The sequence below is a fragment of the Manis javanica genome, chromosome 8 (assembly GCF_040802235.1).
Source record: "Manis javanica isolate MJ-LG chromosome 8, MJ_LKY, whole genome shotgun sequence".
Lineage (NCBI taxonomy): Eukaryota > Metazoa > Chordata > Mammalia > Pholidota > Manidae > Manis > Manis javanica.
This window is the reverse complement of record NC_133163.1, coordinates 26186755-26200705: the sequence shown is the minus strand read 5'-3', so window position 1 is coordinate 26200705 and position 13951 is coordinate 26186755. Positions and strand designations below refer to the sequence as shown.

The 13951-nt window shown below is 46.4% G+C and overlaps 1 protein-coding gene across 6 annotated transcripts in view; it reads left to right on the top strand.

Moving 5' to 3' along the window:
* The window catches only part of FLVCR2 (FLVCR choline and putative heme transporter 2), a 46948-nt gene that overhangs the window by 29746 nt on the left and 3251 nt on the right, over positions 1-13951 (top strand). For 3 of the 6 annotated variants that reach the window (XM_073242112.1, XM_017666588.3, XM_073242114.1), the window contains 6 exons: positions 4387-4454; positions 5709-5812; positions 8713-8823; positions 10000-10105; positions 10255-10366; positions 10939-10994. In XM_073242112.1, the coding sequence (XP_073098213.1) occupies positions 4387-4454; positions 5709-5812; positions 8713-8823; positions 10000-10105; positions 10255-10366; positions 10939-10994 (557 nt within the window). The remainder of the gene's footprint in view (positions 1-4386; positions 4455-5708; positions 5813-8712; positions 8824-9999; positions 10106-10254; positions 10367-10938; positions 10995-13951) is intronic. The other 3 variants (XM_073242111.1, XM_073242110.1, XM_073242113.1) reach the window with 3 other exon arrangements.

The following is a 13951-nucleotide window of genomic DNA, read 5'->3' as shown; positions in this document are numbered from 1 at the left end:
TTGGTGAGTTTGCTGGTTTCCTACATTCTTTTGTTGGTCTGCATTAGATTTTGAGGCTTTCCAAGTGCTCTTCCAAGCTGCTGAGCCAGCTGCCCAGAGCTGAGGTGCAGAGATACAGTAGAGCCTTTGCAGGAGTTCCAGGGTACCAGTGTTCCTGTTTTTTTCCTAGAGGTTTCTGGCCACCCCCTTCTAGACAGGTTTGAAAGGTAAAGTAAGAGCTATCCAGCTACATTTGAATTTCAGATAAACAATGCATTCTTTTTAGTATAAACACATCCCACACAATATTTGAGGCATATTTTGCTAAAAAATTACTTATCTGAAGTTCATTTTTAACTGGATGTGCTGTTTCTTTTCCTAAGTCTGGCAGCCCAATGTACCGGGGAGGAGGTGCTGAGGCTGGGTTTGTGCTTGATGTTGATGAAATATCACAGGCAGGAGAAACTCTTTCCTCCTCTAGTGAGATGCCCTCCCTCCTCCCAAGTCTGGCAGTGCAGGGGGGTGCAGGACTTGGCCCAGGTCTCCCAGGGTGTGGGAGTAGGGCAGGTCCTGTGATGGAACAGCAGAGGGGATGCAGTGGGGTGCAGGAAAGAACCTTTCTTCAGCTACCTTCTTGTGTCTCTAGGTCTTGTTTGCATGTGGCCTCCTGTGCTATCTTTTAATCAGTGGTATAACAACTGCCATGTTAAAAAGAACTATTGAAAAAGGCTTCTCTTCGAGAGACTGCCTTCAAAGGGAATAATTTTCCATATTGTCACCCAGCCTTGTCTCCATCTGTGCTTCTGAATAATCTTCCACTTTGAACATCTCTACTCAGAGACTCAGTAGGTGGCCTGAGGACACCTTCCCTTGGGGCTTTCAAGGGCTTTACTGCCACCCCACTTACATGGGCCTAGGATGGGGGCTGTGTGCCCTCTCTATAATCTTGGCTTAAGAGTGGGTTTAGCATCCTCCTGATTCCCTAGAGCTTTGCTGAGGTCAGGCTGGCCCTTTAAAACAAAGGCTTGCTCTGAGTTCAGGAAGGACCAAGGGGAAATGAACACAGAGTAATCAGCACCTAGATATAGGATTCAACTAGATGCTTTCCCAAGCTTGCCTGATAATGGACTTCCCTGGGGTGCTCGGTTGAATGTGTGCATAGATTTCCATGCTTCTCTTCTGGAAATTCAAATTCAGCATCTGGGTTGGGGCCTGGCAGTCTGCTTTTAACAAGCATTCCCGGTGATTCTGTTTTGATTCACCTCTAAACCAGGTGTGTCATGGGTCAGTATCATGGGAGAAGCCCCTTCCCATCCCAGCTGCCTCCATGTTAACCCCAGCACCTGAGAGCCTGCGCCTGGTCTTTGATCTCCCATATTCCTGAAGCCATTTGTTTCAACCTCCAGTGGGTTTAAGAAGTGTTCGGAGGTTTTGTTATTGTTTATAAAATGAATATTTCCAGATCCACTCCTTGAGAATCAGATTTATTAGGTCCAGGAAGGAGCCCAGGAATCCTCATTTTTAAACTCTAAGGACTTCTTATGCCAGTGGTCTCTGGACCACAGTTGAAAAAGCTGGTCTTCACAAAGGGGAGAAACTCAGTGTAGTAGCACATCCTTTCTGCCTTCCTAAAGCCTGCCTCCTCAATGATATGGGCACTTTGGCACTTCTCCTGGGTGACTGATGCCAGGAATGACCAGGCTTCACAGGAGTATGGCCCCGGCTGGCAGGCTTACCTTGCTGGCGATAATCATAGCCAAATATAACACAGTGACCTGCACTTCTCGAAGAGGTCCTCACACACAGGGAGGAGCAAGCCTTTCATTCCTGCCCTTCAATGTGGGCACTGAACTCCTGGGTTTTGACAGTGGAGTGGACTCATGTCATTTAACCATGCCTGGCAACCTTTGACAATATGGGAAGTGATGTCTAGGTTAAATTGATTCAGAAACCATGCCTAAGCTCCTAATTCCTCTAGGGCTGGACTATAGAAACATTTGGAAAGAATGGCAGCCTTCCCGAGTGAACCCCTGCCCTCCCCCTTCCCCTTCCCTCCACCCTTACCACCCTTGCTTCCCCCCATCCCTGCCTTAGCCCTGATGCAGGCTCCTGTCTGGCTGGGAGCCGGGCTGGCTCTTAGTAAACCACACTAGTCTAACTGAGCCAGTGGGTCTCAAACTTGAACACTATCAGAATTATCTGCAGGGCTGTTCAAACACAGATCGTGAGCCCCACTCTGGGAGTTTCAGAGTAGGTCTGGGGTCAGGTCAGCAGTTTGCACCTCTACCGATAGACCGCAGACCACACTCTGGGACAGATTTCCTTCAACCATGGAGCCCCAGAGAAACTGCTCAGCTTCTGTAGCGTGGGTCAGTCTGCTTCTGTTTCTGTCTTTTTCAGAGCCATAAAAGCTTCTCCATTTTTTGTTTATTTGTTTATTTTTTGCCTCCAGTCCTCCTGGGTAATTTCCCTGTGTTTCCTGTGGCTTCTGTTCTCCTTGTTCATCCCAGTTGGGCTGCAGGCTGAGCGCAGCGGCCCCACCTGGAGCTGAGCATGGCGAGGAGGAGCGGTCCCTTGCCCGTTGTGCTGGTGGGCTGGCCCGGAGGCTGAGAGGGGCGTGAACAGCAGGAAGAGGGGCTGTTTTCATCTTTCTCCTCCCCATCCCCTTTTCAGGAATGCATCTCCTGTGAGCATTCTTGATTCAGGAATGGAATTTCCAAGTGGTCAGGTGTGTGGTATAAAGCTTAGTCAGGTATGCTGGCTGGGTAAGAAGTTACCGAGAACGTCCAAGTCCTCACCATCAGCATGACATTGTAGTGACATTTGGTGGCACTTCCAGGTTTGCCAGCCCATGGTGGCTCTGTGCCACTCAGGAGGTGGCTTTGAGCACAACCTTGTTGCATCTCTGAGGAGACCTGCTGGGAGAGGCTGGGACATGAAATGGCCGGTCACCTGAGCTGGAGAAATCTTTGGGAATCCAGTTGGTGAGAGTGTAAGATAGAGTGATGAAGGTGGAGGACTTTAGAGCCACACACCTGGGTTCAGTTCCAGCCCTGCCTTATACTATCTGGGTGGCTGTGGCAGTGGTAAAACTCCTTTGCCGATCTGCATGAGAATCTGACCTTCACTTAACTTTGTGTCTCATTCCTTTGGGAGCCTGATAAAGGGGGTAGGGCAATGAATTTAGGCAACACTGCTTATGATGAAGTGACCAGTTGTGATGAAAATGACTACAGCTGGATGGGGGGACCTTAGCATATCTGGTAGGAAGAAATTCTTTGTGCTTCTCTGAGCATGGTGACTGCTTTCACTGGCCTGTCCTTCATGGGGACCCTGGAAGTACACCTGTAGAGTCGTTACAAGCAGTAGTGGCTCCCGTGAGGTGCTAAACCAGGGTGGTCACTGTAGTCCCCTTTCCCGGCACCCGACCCATCAGCTTGAGGGCTGAAGAGAATGGCTCCAATGCTTGATGGACTGGGTTCCTGTGGCTTGGTTCCGTTGAAGAGGAGCTCCTGAGGCTGCCCTGCCCACAAGCTCTGTCCCGTCTTAGCGCCTTCTAAGTGGACCTAATGTCAGGTGTGCTGGCGGTAGTCTTGTGAGCCTCAAAATCAGTTAAGATTAAAAAGATTCCTGGTGGGCATTACAGTGACCTCTGTATTTGTTTTTAAACTTTGTGCATTTTGCTCATCTATACAATAGAAACAGTAATATGACCTACCTTCCAGGGTTGTTATAAGGAATATAAGGTGTTCCAATGGGGTCTGGGACAGGAGTGTGTACTGTGGCCACTGCCGCCATCATTATGAAGGGAGGGCAGGTGGCCCTTTATGCTTTGGGTCTTAGTTACTGACTCGCTGTAGGGCTGTGGACAAATGGCCTCATGCTCTAAGGACACAGATTCTCACAGCATATTCTAGGTGCTCCATTTATTTGCTAGCTGAAGCCATGAATTAGGAGAGTCAACTAAATGTTTTCAGAATCCTTTCTGACCTCAAATACAAGATTTTGTGTGATATTGAATCGGAGAAGAAAATTGAAGGAGGAATGGTAAAAGAGGTGAGAAGCCCCTTGCAGAAGAAATGGTGTCAGGGGTCAGAGGTCTGAAGCATCTGGAGAGGGGATAGGTCACCAGGAAGAGGTAGAAGTATCCAGGAGATCCATTGATCCCACAGGTCAATCCTTAAGAGGAATGTGGATGATTCTGACTGGGGAGTAAAACTTTCCATAGCCTGGGTTCCCAAGGCAGGGTTAAAAGGATCAGAGGGCAATGGTGTGTAGCTAAGAAATGGTTAAAATGGTTACTTTTTGTTGTTGGAGTATTTATTGGACAACTTCTTGGGGGAGAGGTCAGCAGTGGCCCCAGCAAAAGGCTGACCCTAATGCTGTGTTTCTCCCTCCCTCCTTCAGGTCTGAATGCTGGTGCTTTTTATGCCTTATCCACTCTGCTGAATCGCATGGTGATCTTGCACTACCCGGTAAGGGAGTTCCCTAAACACGCTGGATCAGAGAATGAGCTCTCCAAGTCCGTCCCAGCAGGAGCTAGGGCAGCCGTGAGCTCTTGGTGCCCTGCAGTTCTTGGCAGCATGCTTATGGTGGTGTGCTTATGGGATTTGGAAGGAGATGGCCCGGAATCTCAACCCCAGCTCTAGTGGTACTAAACTATATGATAAGCTGGTTAGGCCTCTGAGCTCTCATTTTGTCTTTTCTGCAAAGAAGCATACTTTCACTTGTTGAAAGATTATTTTTAGGATTAGAAAGTAAATAATATGTGGTGTATATATATTCATATCTACTATATATATAAAAAACATAGCATGGTGCCTGGTGATACAGTAGGTAATACACATACAGAGAATCACATATGAAATATTTAGTTTGCAAAATTATTTGTAATTGTAACATATGGGCAAGGCTTAATTTTGAACTCTTAGTTGCTCTACTGAAAGCATTTTTTAAATGTTTCTGGAATGAGTGAGGGCTGGATACTGGGAATGGGTACAGAGGTTCCAGGAGTCGGCAATCCCAGGTCCAGCCATCTTTGCAAAGGGTCTCATGCTTACTGAGGTGGTGGGCCACTGTGGCTAAGTGTTCTCATTTTGGACTTGGATGGCTCTGAGTTCAAATCCTTGTTCTGCACTTAATAAATGCCTCATGACCTTAGGCTAGGAGGTTAATCTCATTGTGCCTCAGTTTCTTCATCTGGAAAATAGGGAATATTGATTCCTAACTTTATGGTGGGGACTTAGGAGAATAAATGAGATGATAATGTAAAATCCTCAACATGGTACCTGGCTCATAATAAGCACTCAAAAATCGAACTATTATCTTCCTATTGCTTTTGATAGCTTAAAATACCTAAGTATGGAATTTTGGACATACATATTTCAGTTTCCCCATCTCTGAAATGGAAATAATGACAAGATAAAAGCATTGCTATAAGGATTAAATTAAGAAAAAATCTACTTAAATGTGGCTCTAAAGACAGACCTTGCCTCACCTCAGCATCCAGTATTATGCGCAGATGTCAGGATTGTGTCACGTCGGGACAGCTAATCTAGGATTTGCTCCCTGTTGGCAGCTGCTTACAGGCCACCTTGCCCTGGTACTTTCTGAGAATTGGCTCTAAGGGGGCCCTGGTTACTTGCTTTGCCCCTTTACCTCATGGTGTCTGTGTTCTGTCTGGTGTCTTGTCTTGCTGCTGATGGTCACTGGGGCTGTGATTTTTCCAGGGGGAAGAAGTGAATGCTGGGAGAATCGGCCTGACCATCGTCATTGCAGGAATGCTTGGGGCTATGATCTCAGGAATTTGGCTGGATAGGTCCAAGACCTACAAGTAAGTGCCTTCCTCTTGGACTGAGAACTGAGGATCCCTGTTTTGGAAAGACATAATTCATTAGCAATATGGCTACAAAGGTTTGTGTGTGGCGGCCGTGGTGGGCAGAGTAGTCAGATGGTTCAAGTTTCTCTGAGCCTCAGTTTCCCCATTTACAAAATGAGGGAAACAATACCCGCTCTGTGGGGACCTTAGGAAGATCAGAGAGGAGGACATGAGGCCTGGCAAAGTGCTCCTCCTCACCTCCACCCCCCACGTGGCTGTGGAAGGGGCAGATGAGGGAGAAATGAAAATGGATGTTGAAAAATGTCAGCTGGGAAATTTGTGGAAACTCCAAAGAGTGGAGATGAGTTTCAGCCCCGTGGGTTGGATCCCTGGGGTTAACAAAGATGCTCTGTGTTTCCTCTGGTTTGCATTGTATTATCTTGCAATTGCTTACGCCTCCTTGGTTAATATTGTGATGTGTCTTGGGCCTGAATGCCCAGTGCATTTCTAAGAGCCTAGAGCAATCTGTCTAAGATTTTAGCAAATGCCGGGCTAATCCAGAATGCTTATTAAAAATACAGATTCCTGGGCCCCACCCCCTTGGATACCAATTCAGTAGGGGATTTACATTTGTTAAAGCAACCTGGGCATCTTGATTCAGTAGCCAGGCTTGGAGAAAAGTTTCTGTAGAACAGAGACCCCCATCCTTCCCTTCTTGCTGCATCTTTCCAGCGCTCTGCATGCACTGGGATGCTGCTTGGTAGGGTAGCTGCCGGGGCTGCCCTGGGCTGGGGCAGGGTGGCATTCTGGGCTGCTTTGTTGAGGCCTCCAAGTTCCCAGTGTCTGGAGGCAACAGACAGTGGCAGACCTGTTCTCTGCCACACAAGCCCACTTCTGTGGGGCTCTGGTCAGACCAGGTCTGTCTCTGGATGCCCTAGTCAAAGGCCAATTGAGGCTGTCCCTGGGATGTGGCTGCCTGGTTAGACATGATGAGGAGCCTGGCTCAGCTTAATTACTGCTGGTGGAGCTTGGCCTCCGTCTCGTGTCTGCCGTCTGTCAATTGCTTGCTTCAGCCAGACATGAGAGCAGTGAGGACTGGCCACCCCCCAACCATTGAACAGCAGTGTCCCTTTTTCCAGGACTGGCTTTGTGGCAGGAGAAGGGAGGGATTGGAATGCTGGCTGGGCTGGGATGTGGGCAGCCAGATGATTCAGATGAACTAGAAAATATCATACAAGGGTTGGAGAGGATGCTTCAGAACCTAGATGTCATTAGTTCCTAGTGTCCTTTGATGTCTAAGTCCTATGTCAGCAAGAGACATTTTCCTCCCCGCACTATTGCCCAGGTAGAGGAAGAATGAGAGACCTGTGGGATCTGGTCGTTTTGATGCCAGTCTGTTATCCCTAAGGCTCCCAGATTTGTCCCATTTGGTTTGGAGGCTGGAAATTGGGTGGCAGGTCTTTTATCACAGATAGTTTTTCTAGACGGGTCAGTGGCTTAAGATGAAGCTATGGTTAAACAGATAAGGCAAAAGATGAGCTTGTGGTAAGGTCAGCAAGAGCCTGGTGCCCAAGGAATTGTCCTCTGCAGGGTGGGTTAGACTAGGTGAGGGGAACAGGGTGGAGGAAGAAAGAAGCACCTCTACCCTCAGCAGCTACTTTGAAGCACCAGGTGGGGTCCTTTGGAAGCTTGGCCTAGAGTTTTTTGAAAGATGCCACATAGCATATTCCGGTGCACAGTACAAGAAGGGGCACAGCTTTCAGATTCCAGCTCTGGAATCCCAGCTTGGCATTTACTCAATGTGTGACTTTGGACAAGTAACTTAACTGGTCTGAGCCTCAGTTTCCTCTTAGTAAAATCAGGAATAGTCATACATTTCTTGCTGAGTTTTTGTAAGAGTTGAATAAAATAATAAATGCATGTAAAGTACTTAACAGAATCCCTGGCACCCAGTAAATGCAGTTTTAGCTCATGTCTGCTGGTTTCTGGCTGTGTTTCTGGCTTCAGGGGAGACGAGTGAAGTCTTTAACTTCCATTGTCCTGAGTCCTGATGTTCATGGCAGGAGGGCAGAGGGATGTGTAGAGCTCATGCCCTACCACAACTAGGACATGGAGAAGGATGCAGGTCTATTTGCATGAGGCAGGGTGGCAGCAGAGTCACGAGTGGGCACCAAAGGAGGAGAAGTGCTAGAGGGGTACAAACAAGGTGACCCTGACGGAAACCAGCATGTTGCTGATGGTCCTTCTGAGGGGATGCACGGAGGGGAATATAACAGGGAGTGGGTGGAACTTTCTGTTTTTGGCTTTGATGTCAAGCACTTAGTTCAGGGCTGGAGAATGTTCTGTCTTAGTTCCTACTGTCTGGAGCAGTTCAGATTCAGCTGTGCTGCACCTGTACACATGGCAACAGGATGAACTTCAGGAAGGTGGAATCTGAAAGTCACATCACTGCCCAGCATTGGCATGCATCTTGGGCAAAAGCAGACAAACAGAACTGGACTGCTTCTGGACTGGTCCTGCATGCCACTGCCAACTGATCAAGGCTGATGTTTGTCCTGTTTATTTTTTTGGTGGGGGTTGAGGAGAGGAGAGGGCTGAGCCCTTCTTGCTTCTGGGTAGGGTATAGTGCAGCTTGATAGGATTGAAAGGGTTCTATAGGAGAGGAACACAAATGCAGCCAGAGGGTTTCTGACCCTCCTGGTCTTACCTGTTGTAGCACTGACCACAGTATAATTAAATAATCATTAGTGTGATCATTGGTTCAGTGTCCATCAACCTCATGGACAGAAGTTCTATGGTAGCAGATGTCCCAGCACATAGCACGTGCCCAGTAGATACTTAGAGTATGAATGAATGAATGATTGATCCTATTAAAGTCAGAAGCGTGTGACTGACTACTTTGCCTCTGCTTGCAGGGAGACAACCCTGGTGGTCTATATCATGACTGTGGTGGGCATGGTGGTATACACATTTACCTTGAACCTGAGACACCTGTGGGTAGTGTTCATCACTGCTGGCACAATGGGGTAAGTTTCACCTCTAGCTTACTTAAGTGGAGAGCACTATCCCTGGCTCCAAAGCTTCCCACAGCCTAGGAAGCAATATTGATCCCTTTGCTGCCTTCTTACTGACCTCTGGTGATGTGGAAATGGTGCCCCAAGGTCTTGTTTACTTGTGGCACTTCAAAAGACCGCCTGCGGCTTCCAGGCCCATCCATGCCGTTGGGATAGAGTATGTCCTTCACAGACCTCTGGGAGGCCAGGAAATGTTTAGTCTTTTTTAGCTCTGCTTGGGAGAACATGGGGTCACAGAAAGTACATGGGGCTTAGAATCAGAAAGTCTGGGTCCTGGTCTCAGTTCTGCTGTTGACTGTCTATTAGACCACAGGCATGTCACTTAACTGCTCTGAGCCTCAGTTTCCTCATCTGTAAATGAAGATAAGAGTAGCTTGTCTTGTAGAGGTGTTGGAAGGCTTGAAAGAAATAACAGATGTGAAAATAGGAAGAAGTGCGGTGCTGATGTAAGGATTAGAATTGGAATTTTCTAGACCTGTTATATGAGAAAGTGTAGGAAATAGTAATGAGTAGTAATACTCTTTCCACAGGGTACTCAGCTTTACCTCCTAATTATTTTCCTGTGGGAAGTGTGTGTGTGTGAATGTGTGTATAAGAGAGGGTGTGAGAGTGCATGAGAGAGAGAGTGTGTGTGTGTGTGTGTGTGTGTGTGTGTGTGTGTGTGTGTGTGTGTGTGTGTGTGGTTGTGGGGACAGAGACAGATGCTCTTCTCATCTGCCTGCTCTCTCATGGGACAGAAGAGGATTCTGAGCTCCTCCCTCCAGGTCCCAGAGAGCCATGGAGATGCTGTTCAGTAGCTGGGGATTTCCTGCTCCCAGCCCAGGGCCTGTGTACCCACGGCTGAACACTCCAGACATCCCCACTCCTGTGAATGCTGACTGTCTGTAATTGATGGCTGGAGGAGGAGAAGCAAGGAACCCCCAAAGGCCTCCAAGCACAAAGCCTGCATATGAACTTCTTCCTGGCCTGCAGGGGTTTCTTTCCTACAGGGATGGCTTGATGGCTCAAGGGCCTGGCATGTCTTGTCAGGAGGAAACAAAACAGGAAAAGGAGTTCTAAGGGAGCGGGGGACGCCCAATCTTGTTCTGGAAGTTCTCCAGCATCTTGTTTCTCTGATTTGGCCTTCAGCTTCTTTATGACTGGCTATCTCCCGCTGGGATTTGAGTTTGCTGTGGAGCTGACCTACCCAGAATCGGAAGGCATATCATCTGGCCTCCTCAACATGTCTGCCCAGGTAGGGCTCTTACTTGCTGGTGGTCCCCAGCAGGGGCTCTACGTTCTCTGCCTGGCTTGGCTAGCTCAGGCATTGCATTATGGCGTCACAGTTCCCCCATGGGCTGGTTAGCCGGGCCCTTGTTTCCCATCTTCTTTGTGCCTTTTCAGGTATTTGGGATCATCTTCACCATCTTCCAGGGCCAGATCATTGACAACTACGGAACCATGCCTGGGAACATCTTCCTGTGTGCATTCCTCACCCTTGGGGCAGCCCTCACTGGTGTGCTGGGGCCTCGGGACAAGATGACACTCAGGCTGCTTGTGGGCTGGGGCTTTTGGCAATTTGGGATCCCAGTGTCTTGATTGATCATACAAATGGGGGTCACATGCAGGGAGGCAGAGGGGGGGCTTGTCAGGAAATCTCTTTGGGAGGCAGTAGCATGTTGGGTGGATTAAGTACAGGCTTTGGCACCAAAAGACCCTCATTTGAATCCTCGACTGTGAGGCTGACCTCCAAAGCTCTTTGACCTTGGGCAGGTGAATCAGCTTCTGGGAGCTTCTATAAAATGGAGACTGTTGTGAGGATTAGAGCAATGTGTGCAGACTCCCTAGGAAATAAAAGTGATCTACAGTTGATGGCCAGTGTCATCATGGGACAGGCATGTCAGGGACAGCAGCATCCCCAGGCTTCATCAGGTTGGCTGCTGGCACCCTCAGCTCCCTGGGGTATCTGAAGTAGGTATGGGATGCCTGTGACCTGCGGGAAAGTGAGGGCTCTCTCTCGGATGAACGTGACCACTGGTTTGATAACTGTGTCTTTGTTGTTCTTCCTTCTTGATCCCTTGACCTCAGCATTCATTAGGCCAGATCTCCGGAGGCAGAAAGCCAACAAAGAAACTTCTGGGAATGTGAGTACGCGGAAGCTTACTGGGCTGAGCTCCGGGTCCCAGGCTTTGCCGAGGATGTGGCAGTCTGGGTGGGTTGAGGGGGCTCCCAGAGTGGACTGGCTCTGTGGTGGCTATGAGACCAGCTCAACTTGCAAAAAGCCCTGCTTCCTTTCCTTCTAGCCTCCCTGCTCTGGTTCCTAGAACACATCACTGTTGTCACAGCCTGCTGAACAGCGCCCACCCCTTGGATCCCGACGCAAGTCCTGAGTCCCTCGTTCTGCTGCTTCCAGCCTGAGTCAGGGTTAAGAGAGGAAGGGTGGGCGCCTGTCATGGCAGTGGGGGCTCCGAGGCTTTAGCTCTGCTGTCAAGTGACGGCCCCTTAGGCAGTGCTATGGGCTAGAGGGAGTGGAGCCAATGTATTTCCAGCTGGGTTCCGAAAGGACAAGTCAGGACACAGGAGCTGACGGTAGAGGGGGAGAGGACCAGTAGTATGATCTAGAACAGAAAAGTGTTCTGTCAGCTGGGAACTTATTTATTTATTTAATTTTAAAAAATAAGGTATCATTGATATACAATGTTATAAAGGTTTCATATGAGCAACATTGTGGTTATTACAGTCACCATATTATCAAGTCCCCCCCCACCCACCCCATTGCAGTCACTGTCCATCAGCATAATAAGATGCTATAGAGTCATTACGTGTCTTCTCTGTGCTATATTGCCTTCCCCGTGACCCCCCTACCTTATGTGTGCTAATCATAATGCCCCTTAATCCCCTTCTCCCTCCCTCTCCACCCTCCCCACTCCCTTCCCTTTTGTAACCACTAGTCCCTTCTTGGAGTCTGTGAGTCTGCTGTTGCTTTGCTACTTCAGTTTTGCTTTGTTGTTCTACTCCACAAATGAGGGAAATTATTTGGTATTTCTCTTTCTCCGCCTGGCTTATTTCATTGAGCATAATACCCTCCAGCTCCATCCATGTTGTTGCAAATGGTAGCATTTGTTTTCTTTTTATGGCTGAGTAATACTCCATTGTATATATATATATACCACATCTTCTTTATCCATTCATCTATTGATGGACACTTAGGTTGCTTCCATGTCTTGGCTATTGTAAATAGTGCTGTGGTAAATGAAGGGGTGCATATGTCTTTTTGAATCTGTGATCTTGTTTTCTTTGGGTAAATTCTAGGAGTGGAATTTCTGGGTCACATAAATTTCTATTTTTAGTTTTTTGAGAAACCTCCATATTGCTTTCCACAATGTTTAAACTAATTTATGTTCCCACCAGCAGTGTAGGAGGGTTCCCCTTTCTCTGCATCCTCACCAGCATTTGTTGTTCCTAGTCTTTTGGATGTTGGCGATCCTAACTGGTGTGAGGTGATATCTCATTGTGGTTTTAGTCATTTCCCTGATAATTGGCGATGTGGAGCATCCTTTCATGTGTCTGTTGGCCATTTGAATTTCTTCTTTGGAGAAGTGTCTGTTCAGGTCCTCTGCCCATTTTTTAATTGGGTTATTTGCTTTCTGGGTGTTGAGGTGTGTGAGTTCTTTATATAGTTTGGATGTTAATCCCCTATCAGATATCTTGTTTACAAATATATTCTCCCATACCGTAGGATGCCTTTTTGTTCTACTGATGGTGTCCTTTGCTGTACAGAAGGTTTTTAGTTTGATGCAGTCCCATTTGTTCATTTTTGCTTTTGTTTCCCTTTCCCGAGGAAATGTGTTCAGGAAAAAATTGCTCATGTTTATATTCAAGAGATTTTTGCCTATATTTTCTTCTAAGAATTTTATGCTTTCATGACCTACATTCAGGTCTTTGATCTATTTTGAGTTTACTTTTGTGTATGGAGTTAGACAACAATCCAGTTTCATTCTCTTACATGTAGTTGTCCAGTTTTGCCAACACCAGTTGTTGAAGAAGATGTCATTTCCTCATTGTATATCCATGGCTCTTTTATCATATATTAGTTGGCCATATATATTTGGGTTTATGTCAGGGCTCTTTATCCTGTTCCATTGATCTGTGGGTCTGTTCTTGTGCCAGTACCAAATTGTTTTGATTACTGTGGCTTTGTAGTAGAGCTTGAAGTCAGGGAGCATAATCCCCCCAGCTTTATTCTTCCTTCTCATGATTGCTTTGCCTATTTGGGATCTTTTGTCGTTCCATATAAATTTTAGAACAATTTGCTCTAGTTCATTGAAGAATGCTGTTGGAATTTTGATAGGGATTGCATTGACTCTGTAGATTGCTTTCGGCAGGATGGCCATTTTGACAATATTAATTCTTCCTATTCGTGAGCACGGGATCTATTTCCATTTGTTAGTGTCTTCTTTAATTTCTCTCATGAGTGTCTTACAGTTTTCAGGGTATAGGTCTTTCACCTCCTTAGTCAGGTTTATTCCAGGTATTTTATTCTTTCTGATGCAATCGTAAATGGAATTGTTTTCCTGATTTTTCTTCCTCCTAGTTCATCAATAATATATAGGAATAGTTGGTAACTATTTTATCCACATTGTTAGGTATCAAATATGAGCCAGGATGGAAGGAATTTCAAATCTGAAAAGGAGTAAAAGTAGGATATTTCTTTAATAATAAATAAAACATTCAAAACCTATTAGGGAATATATGTTCTTTGTAAAAAAACAAACAAACCTAAAAGATACAGAAAAGTATACAAAATTTAAAAATCCCCTGTAATACTATGATCTAGAGATGAGATACTGTTTTTTTGCATTTACTTATGCATGTCTTATATCCACACATAAGATATATATATATTTAAAGGAAACAAAAAGAATCTTCTATCTGCTTTATATTATTGTGAACACTTTGTTAGGTCATTCATCTTTTACAACATACTTTATTGACTGCACAGCATTTTAATATGACTGCACATGGATAAACTTTGATTTGTTTAACAGTTTTCCTGTCTGTGGACATTAAGGTTGTTTCCAATTGTTATAAACAATATTAT